At 42.3% G+C, this 10,000-nt stretch overlaps 1 protein-coding gene across 1 annotated transcript in view; it reads right to left on the reverse strand.

Annotated features, from left to right (window-relative positions):
- Positions 1-3,189: 3,189 nt before the first annotated feature.
- LOC135097236 (uncharacterized) overlaps positions 3,190-10,000 on the reverse strand; it is a 34,973-nt gene continuing 28,162 nt past the window's right edge. Inside the window, exon 4 of the mRNA XM_063999021.1 lies at positions 3,190-3,243. Within this exon, the coding sequence (XP_063855091.1) occupies positions 3,190-3,243 (54 nt within the window). The remainder of the gene's footprint in view (positions 3,244-10,000) is intronic.

The raw sequence follows: 10,000 nt of genomic DNA on the forward strand, positions 1-10,000 counted from the left end.
TCTCTCCTTTTCATTTTCAGAAAGTAAAAATACGTGAAGAGCGAGAGGCGGAGGACAGGTTGGTGTTTACGAAGGGGAGAGAGAGAGAGAGAGAGAGAGAGAGAGAGAGAGAGAGAGAGAGAGAGAGAGAGAGAGAGAGAGAGAGAGAGAGACGGGACGAAGATGATATAAAAGAAAATGTAATAGAAGTAAGAGACGAAAAGAGAAAGAAGACTTACATTTACGAGGAGATATTACGATAATACGACATAGGAAGATGTGGCCGCTCAGTTACCTGGTGCAGTCATTTTCCGTCTGGTTTTCTTTACGCGAGTCAAGTCATTCCTGTGCTGTCTAATGGTTCATTTGCTTCATTGACGCTGCGAGAAATCTGCTGCTAGGCTTTATGGGGAAATACTAGTATGTTTGTGTGTGTGTGTGTGTGATGATGATGTTAGTGATACTGGAGATTTACACGCTCTTAGACTGTCCAGCGCTCATCTGTGTACTAGTGAGCCTGGTGGGTGCGTGGCATCCCTCACCCTGGGACACGGATTCCTACAGTCCACCTTCCCCAGGTTCATCATTTATCCGGGTTGGGACAGTTCCTATCTAACTGTTTTTTTTTTTTATCTGACTTCATCATTCATCACCTATTATTTCTTGTCCCATCCTCATTACTGACCCTGAGAATTTTGCTTAGGTCACCCTTGTTTAGTTAGTTCAGGAGAGATGGTTCACGCTTGCCTGGCACCACAGTTCCTATCTAACTATTTTTTTAATCTGACTTCATCATTCATCACCTATTATTTCTTGTCCTATCCTGATTACTGACCCTGAGAATTTTGCTTAGGTCATCCTTGTTTAGTTAGAGGAGAGATGGTTCACGCTTGCCTGGCGCCACGTCAAGGTGGAGATTGATTGATTAAGTGATCCGGCTTGCCACTGTTTGCTGTTCCCATGCATATCATTCATCAAGATTTCCACAATTAAATTCCGCAGGCTTACACATTTATCTACCTGAAGGAACAATGAAGGAGTGGATGATCCTGTGCCGATTATACAGTACTAGTCTGGAAGCTTTTAAATTTACATACATTCCTTAGAGAGGCGTAGGTTAAGATGGGTCTGATGGGTGAAAATAGGCAGGAATGTTTCATGCAAGGATTGTCACGTGTAGCCCTCATGACTTCTTGCAGCTTCCCTTATTTTCTTATGTTCCAACTGGTTCTGGGACTCGTAACCTGGTGGCTTGTTAGTCTCTCTCCCTCTCCCTCCCCCCTCTCTCTCTCTCTCTCTCTCTCTCTCTCTCTCTCTCTCTCTCTCTCTCTCTCCTTCCTGAATGTTTAATAAAATTTCATAGTTTTATTTATTTTCATTTCTCATTTGGTGGAGTTTGTTAGTTTTTTCTCTTAACGGTTAATTGGCTTTGTATTTCATAATTATTGGTGTTTTCTTGATTAACGCTTCTCATTATCTTCTTCTTCTTCTTCTTCTTCTTCTTCTTCTTCTTCTTCTTCTTCTTCTTCTTCTTCTTCTTCAACGTGCTTAGTCTTCTGTGCCTTCCTCAGTCACACCCATTACAAAGAGGTCCCCCTTTCTCTCTCTCTCTCTCTCTCTCTCTCTCTCTCTCTCTCTCTCTCTCTCTCTCTCTCTCTCTCTCTCTCTCTCTCTCTCTCTCTCTCTCTCTCTCGCCACCTCCAGCATCCTTCTCCCCCCACTCCTCGTCTCTCCTTCTGACACGCCCAAACTAGCTCAGTGTTGCCTGTCTAGCCTTGGCCCACACCGCTGTACATGTGTTGTGCCTGTGATGTGTTCCTGATATTCCGCTTCGTCTCTCTTTGATAAAGTCGCATCGTTTTTCATTTCAGCCACTTTTCGTTATAATACTTCTAAAGTCTTTGTCAAAATGAAGCTTTCCTGACGTGAATTTTAGTGTAATACTGTGATGGGAAGTAGGTTGTATAATGTTCCATGCGTTACTTTTCTCTCCCTGTCTCTTATCTACCAGGTTGTGACAGCTTCTCGTAATCTTGACAGTTGTTTTCATGCAGGTTTCAAGACACTTAGCCTTCAATTTTCGATGATTCTGTTTTTTTGTTTGTTTTTTTTTCCTTAAGTAAAAAGAAAAAAATAAATAAAATATCTTCCTTGATGTATTCGTTCCTGATTCCGTCCTTCCTCGTCACTCAAAGAGAAGTCAGGCATCTTAATTTTGTCCACCTTTCGTTACAATACTTCTAAAATTCCTTGTTGATGGACGTTCTTTACTAACATTGTAATGGTAACAAGAAGGTTTGATTATGTTTCCTACGTCTTATTTTCCTCACTCTTCTTGTCTCTTACCTGTCATCCTGCGACAGCTTCTCTTTATTTTGGTAATTGAGAACATAACAAGGTAAGTGTTGGTGCAAGAAGCCATCAGGCCTACACGTGGCAGCCCCTGTGTCAAACATGCCTGCTTATTTCCACCTATCATTTTAATTCATTAATTTATCTCATGTTCCCTTAAAGCTTCATAATAACTTTTTTTTTTTCAAGCTTTCTAATTGTTTTCATTTTTATATTTTTCTTCCTTTTTTCTGCCTTTCTTATTAATATTTTGTTGTCTTATGTTTTACGTTTTCTTTTTTTTTATGAATATTATTGTAAATTAATATGCTGTTTTGAAGTTATCCTTTTACATTCCTCCTCCCCCTCCTCCTCCTCCTCCTCTTCCTCCTCCTCTTCCTTCCCCTCTCCCTCCTCCTCCTCTTTTTCTTGACATCGTCAGTCCTTACTCAACTGATCACCTCCCTCCTAACGTCCCTAACGGTCTTTAACGGCCCTAACGGTCTCCGGCTTTCAAGAATATGAATTAATTTGAATCCAACCGCTGTGGTCTTAGAGAGAGAGAGAGAGAGAGAGAGAGAGAGAGAGAGAGAGAGAGAGAGAGAGAGAGAGAGAGAGAGAGAGAGAGAGATTGTTTAAAATTATCTACCAAAGTGGTTATTACACATTAGTCAAGTATACAAATATGACAAAATACCGGTGATATGTAATAATATAAATACAATACAATTGTGGAACACTCGTCTATAATAGATGCACCACAAAAATGCAAAGTTAACGTACATATACAAGTACACTTAAAACAAAAAAAAATAAACAAGATAAAACAAACCTAACTAAATATATTTTCGGTTAAAACAATTTTTTTAAAGTCCAGCCTTAAAAGAGATTATAGATGTGTCCTGTGTGAGGGAGAGCGGGTATAGATGTGTCCTGTGTGAGGGAGAGCGGGAGAGAGTTCCACACTCTGGGCCCCAATATGACAGTGCGTGTATCAGCAGTGTGTGTGTAGGTGGCCGGTACAAGCAACCTGTGCCTGTGTCTTGTGACGCTACTGGTGATAGCTTGCCTGTTACATAGTGATAAAAACTATTTTGGATGAAACCTTCGTAAAATCTTAAATATTGTTGTAGCCACTTGTAAAACATGTTTGTGCTTTATTCGTAGCCATTGGAGTTCTTTATAAAATGGAGACACGTGATCATATTTCTTAACTCCACCTATGGCAACCCTTCCTGCAGCATTCTGTAACTTTTGCACACCAGACATTAATGCATCATTTGTAGTCCCCATATTCTAATACAACAGTTAATTAAGGTTAATAGAAGGGCCTGTGTCACCATGATCCTGCTGTCCTTATCTGGGTTTTCACTAATTATACTTACATACATTAAAACACCCATCACTTTCCTTTTCAGCTCATTAATATGGACGTCAAAAAGCAAGTAACTATCCAAGCAAACTCACAAGTTTTTCACGTGCCTGCTTGGATGTATTACGTTTACATTAAAATTCACAGTCGTGTTTGGGGGAAGAGAGAGAGAGAGAGAGAGAGAGAGAGAGAGAGAGAGAGAGAGAGAGAGAGAGAGAGAGAGAGAGGATAATTAGGGATGCCTCGAGGCTGTAGCAACACTCCGTAATGGCTTCCTCTAGACCGCCATCTTTAATCTCTGTCTGCAAGGAGGAGGAGGAGGAGGAGGATGAGAATGAGGAGGAGGAGGAGGAGGAGGAGGAGGAGGAGGAGTAAGGTGGTGCTGTCGAGACGCGGCCTGGGAGAGAGGAGGGAAGGAGGGAGGAGAGGAAAGGAGAGAGAGGGAGGTATGGAGGAGGAGGAGAGGAGAGATGGACGGGGGTAAGAAGGGAGGGAAGAGAGGAGAGATGGAAGGAGTAGAGGGAGAGAGGGAGGAAGGAAAGAAGAGGAGGGAAGAAGGGAGGAAAGGTTTGATATCTATAAAAAAAGAGAGAATGTTGTGGCCATTGTTGAGAGAGAGAGAGAGAGAGAGAGAGAGAGAGAGAGAGAGAGAGAGAGAGAGAGAGAGAGAGAGAGAGAACGACGTTTATTATAATGAGACGATTATCACTCATTCACTGTTTACCATCTCTCTCTCTCTCTCTCTCTCTCTCTCTCTCTCTCTCTCTCTCTCTCTCTCTCTCTCTCTCTCTCTCTCTCTCTCTCTCTATCACTATTATTATCTTCATTAACTTACATAGAATATCATTGACTTCTATGTCACCTCTCTTCCTCCTCCTCCTCCTCCTTCCTTTGTATATTCCTTTGTCTATTCCTCCTCTCACAGGGCTGGGAGTCAAGGGGCGTATCAAATGAGGACCACCACCAAAGAGCGAAAGGGAGGAGAAAAAGGAGGAGGAGGAGGGAAGGAGGATCGGGACTTTTGATGTTCCTCCGCTATTCTGCCTCTTCCTCCTCCTCCTCCTCGTCTTCTTCCTTTCCTTTTTTTTTTCTCCTTGTTTTCGCCGCTCTCATCTTATTGTTTTCTTGTTTTCTTTTTCTCCTATTCCTTCTTCTCTTTTCATCTTTCTCGTTTCCTTTTCTCTCACTTGTCTGTTCTTTTTTTCATTTAGTGCTTTTCAATCTCCAGTCCTCTTTTCTTCCTCTTTTTCTTCTCCTTTCTCATTTCTCCTCCTCCTCCTCCTCCTCCTCCTCCTCCTCCTTCTCCTCCCTTTTTTTCTTCTTCTTCTTCTTCTTCTTCTTCTTCTTCTTCTTCTTCTTCTTTTTCTTCTTGTGATTGAATTTAATTGCTTTCTTTGTCTTTCAGTAACTTTATTTATGTATCTTTTGGGGTAAGTTCATTGACTTTTTTTTTTTCTGTCTGTTTTCCTCTCTCTCTCTCTCTCTCTCTCTCTCTCTCTCTCTCTCTCTCTCTCTCTCTCTCTCTCTCTCTCTCTCTCTCTCTCTCTGTGTGTGTGTGTCTGTGTGTGTGTCTGTGTGTGTGTGTGTGTGTGTGTGAATTCACATCAATTTTCGTATTTTTGCATTATAATAAAATATTGTGATTTTCCTCACATTTTCACCATAAACTATTGGGAAAACATTCATACATACAATATATTTTCCAATTCTCTCTATAATATTTTATTTGATTCATTGTGTCCATTAAACCCAAACATCATTTCTTCTTCTCTCTACATTACGCAAACTGCTTCCCTTCTCCCCTGTACACCACCACCACCACCACCACCACCATCTGTCCGCCCTTCCTTCTCTCAGTCTATTCAAGGCCATCCCATCAAAACTTCTCTCGATTAACTTCTCTCTCCTCCCTCCCTCTCTTCCTTCAGGCTATTTAAGGAAAACTTTTATTCATTAACTTCTTCCTCTTTTCCTTCAGTCTATTTCAGAATATTCCAGGAAAAATTCTCTCCTTTTAACACACACACACACACACACACACACACACACACACACACACACACACACACACACACACACACACACACACAAGCTCAGATCACTACCAGACCGCCCTAAGGAGACCTAACTAGTTTAGATAAGTCAAATCACTATTGAACCATCTTAAGAAACTCAAACAAGCTCTAACAAGCCTGATAAGCCCAGATAAGCCAAAGCAAGCCCAATAACCCTCGTAGCTAGCGTCACAGGGCTAAGGAGAGTTGTATGCAGAGATGTAACCCAACACAACCTTTTTTTTTTTTCCTTTTGTACATCCTTTTTTTTTCCCCTCACCACACCCTTTATCATAACCACACAAGCTCAAATCACTCTCCTAATAAGCCCAGACGAGCACACCGACTCTCGCAGCGTTCAAAGTACATAACCCTGATTTAATCCAACATCTAAGCCCTTTATTGTCTAGTATACCCATCTTTTTACCCCAAACCCTTTATCGTAACGACATAACCCCAAATCACTCTTCTGGACACCCTTAATAACACGTAATAAGCCCAGTAACCCTCGCAGCGTAGCGTCGGGGGGCTAAGGAGTGTTACATGCAAAGTCCACAAGCCTGATTTAATCTGTGTTTACGCCCTGCCTAGCCGCGCCTGAGTCTCCGGCGGCTGTTTAAGGCTTAGTGGGGCAGCGTCTTGGAGCGAGGCGCACGTGGAGTGAAACATTGGCTAGTCAAACACAAAGCGGCGATATTTCAAACCCGGCTACTCTCTTTTAACTGAGGGAGAGGAGGAGGAGGAGAAGCAGGAGGAAGAAGAGGAGGAGGAGAAGGAGGAGGAGGAGGACGAGTAGAGAAAAAGAGGCCTTGTTCGTCCTTTTATTTTGTAAAATGTTTTTAAAAGGATAAATTGTGAGGCAAGGGCAATTATTGTGATGTATCTGACCTAGGGAGAGGAGGGAGAGGGGAGACTGTGAAGGGAGCGAGGGAGAGGAAGAGAGAGAGAGAGTTATGGTGGGAGGGAGAGAATTACTGGTGGGAAGGAGAAGCGAAGGGAGAGAGAGAGTCATGGGTGGGTAGGAAGAGAGAGAGAGAGAGAGAGAGAGAGAGAGAGAGAGAGAGAGAGAGAGAGAGAGAGAGAGAGAGAGAGAGAGGTACAATGACATGGTAGGTAGATTGTGAGACAGACAGCCTGAGAAAGTAATAGACAGAGTTGGAAATCGGTAAGTGTATGGTGTGTGCGATGTGGTCGAGGGTGGGAGGGCGCGGGAGGCGGGGCGGTGGGAGAGAGACTGATAAATGTAAATACGAGTAAGTGAATAGGATAAACTGGTGGAGAGATAGGATAGATAGAGGAGTCAACAAGTGAATGAAAGACACAGATGCAGATACGAGAAGGTGAATGAAGTAAATTGGTGAATAGATCAATAGATAAGGAGTCAGTAAGTGAAATAGAATAACTGGGTAAGAAGTCTGGATGGAGAAATGAATAGGGAATCAAATGAATAAATGCGTTAATACAAGGATTAAGTAACATGGAAGCTTGATAGATTGATTAGCCAATTAGTGAATAAATAACTAAATACAAAAAGAAGGCAAGGTAAAAAATAATGAAACGTAAGTGATTCGAGTAAACAGACTGATGAATAACTATATTAATAAACAAACATACGTGAATAAACTTTTTCTCAGGCAGCGTGGTGGGTGACTAGGTGAAGCTCGGTAGTCAGGCCATTAGAGTCCAGTTGAAAGAGAGCCTCAAAAGAAGACAAAGTAAATTAATGAATAGGGATGACAGGTGGAGACTGCTAGGGATGTTTTACTGAGGGACTGCCACGTGTAGGTCTGAAGGCTTCTTGCAGCTTCCCTTACGCCCTCAAAACGTGTTCATATACGAGCAGATGCGTAAACAGTTATATATTTGCTTTTAGTAGATACATATGACATATAAGTAAGAAAACAAATATTTTAACTAAAGTTCGAAAATAATGAAGAACTATGATGATGAAGAAACTTTGTCATGAAAAAAAGGAACAGAATGAATATCAACGATTTTAAGATAGTGGATAGTGATGGATAACACACACACTCACACACACACACACACACACACACACACACACACACACACACACACACACACACACACACACACACACACACACACACACACACACACACACACACACACACACACACATCACATCACAAGAGGTAATAAAAAGAAGAAGAAGAAACTGCAATAATAATAATAACAGTACTGGAGAATATCAACATAATTTGGATGGAGTGGTGCACGCAGCCTACATGTTGAAGCGCCTTGGCCTCTCACCAGGACTGTTTTCAAAGGCCACATAGATGATCAGTAGGATTCTCATCTCTAACTATTACAAGCTTGAACCCGTTATTTCTTATCCCATCTTGATTACTGACCTTGAGAATTTCGTTTGTTACCATTATTTACGTCACCAGTACCACAGAAAGACCTCATCAATCTCTTCTTAATCTTTTTTTGTCCTATCCTGACTACTGGTCTTGAGAATTTCGTTTGTTTACCGTTGATACATCGCCAGTACCACAGAAAGATCTCATCAATCTCCTCTTAATCTTCTTATCCTATCATGACTACTGACCTTGAGAATTTTGCTTACGTCACCCTTCTTGTATTCTCTGTGGCAATGAAAGACCTATCAGATCCCTCTTTAAACAGACGCCTCACTGGAGACAAGTGAAAGCGTAAATCTAACTTGATCAAGAATTAAGCCATTATTTCTCTATATAATCCTGAAGAAATCACTCTTAAAAATATAACATATACGTATATTTCATGAGAATCTCTCTAATGCATTAGAGAGAGAGAGAGAGAGAGAGAGAGAGAGAGAGAGAGAGAGAGAGAGAGAGAGAGAGAGAGAGAGAGAGAGAGAGAGAGAGAGTAAATTATTGGTGTTTATCATATTTTTTTCCCATCATGTGCATTAGGGTCGCCATTCAGTGAGAGAGAGAGAGAGAGAGAGAGAGAGAGAGAGAGAGAGAGAGAGAGAGAGAGAGAGAGAGAGAGAGAGAGAGAGAGAGAGAGAGAGAGAGAGAGAGAGAGAGAGAGAGTAAAGGAGGAGGCAGTAGACACCTGCCGAAACGATAATTACTCCCAGTGAGGTGTGCAGCACTGTTCAGGGGGTGCTGTGAACTTATCATTAAACCCAGCTGTGACCTCACTGAACGTTTCCCTTTGTGTCTCACAACACAAGGGGCAGTCACAGCCTGCCCTCTAAACACAACTCTCTTCCTCCACACAAAACTACAAGCACCTAATAACACACACACCCTTCACTCAAAAATTTTAAAATCATCATGGCGACTCCTACACCAGCCTCGGAGTCCTCATCTGGGGAGGGGACCATAAATGTCCCCAGGTCGGACTGCCTTTCTGTCGACTACCCTAAGTGTCTTGACACCCCCCTCAACTTTTTCTTCATTAACTTCTGCAAAATTCGCAGTCTAAGATCTAATTTTCAATCTGTAGAACACCACCTCTCCTCTTCTAAACCTCATCTTCTTTTCCTCACTAAAACTCAGGTGTCTGAGGCAACTGACAGTAGCCCCTTTTCTGTTCCCTCCTACTTTCTCTATCCTCATTTTCGATCCAAAGCTGGATGCTGCGTTTATGTGCGCAATGACTTAATCTGCTCTCGTGCCCACGCTCTTGAATCTTCCGAGTTTTCCACCATCTGGCTACGACTACAGAGTCACTCTCATACTAAATTTATCTGTGCTGTATACCTCTCACCTAACTCCTCTGATTATAAGAAATTCTTTGTCTACTTAACTTCCAAAATGGAGCACATTCTGACCCTCTTCCCTTTTGCAGAGATCTCCATTCTTGGAGACTTCAATGTTCACCACCAGCTTTGGCTTTCCTCTCCCTTCACTGACCATCCTGGTGAACTAGCCTACAACTTTGCTATCCTCCATGACCTAGAGCAATTGGTGCAACATTCTTGACCTTTTCCTGACCTCTAATCCTTCTGCTTATGCTGTCACCCTTTCTTCTCCGTTGGGCTCCTCCGATCACAATCTCATATCTTTACCTTGTCCTATCGCTCCAATCCCTCCTCAGGATCCCCCTAAGCGAAGGTGCCTCTAGCGTTTTGCCTCTGCTAGTTGGGGGGACCTGAGTAGGTATTTTGCTGAATTTCCTTGGAATGACTACTGCTTCCGTGTCAGAGACCCGTCTTTGTGTGCTGAGCGCATAACAGAGGTGATAGTGTCTGGCATGGAGGCGTACATTCCTCACTCTTTTTCTCGTCCTAAACCTTCTAAACCTT

Source organism: Scylla paramamosain, unplaced genomic scaffold (assembly GCF_035594125.1).
Source record: "Scylla paramamosain isolate STU-SP2022 unplaced genomic scaffold, ASM3559412v1 Contig15, whole genome shotgun sequence".
Taxonomy (NCBI): domain Eukaryota; kingdom Metazoa; phylum Arthropoda; class Malacostraca; order Decapoda; family Portunidae; genus Scylla; species Scylla paramamosain.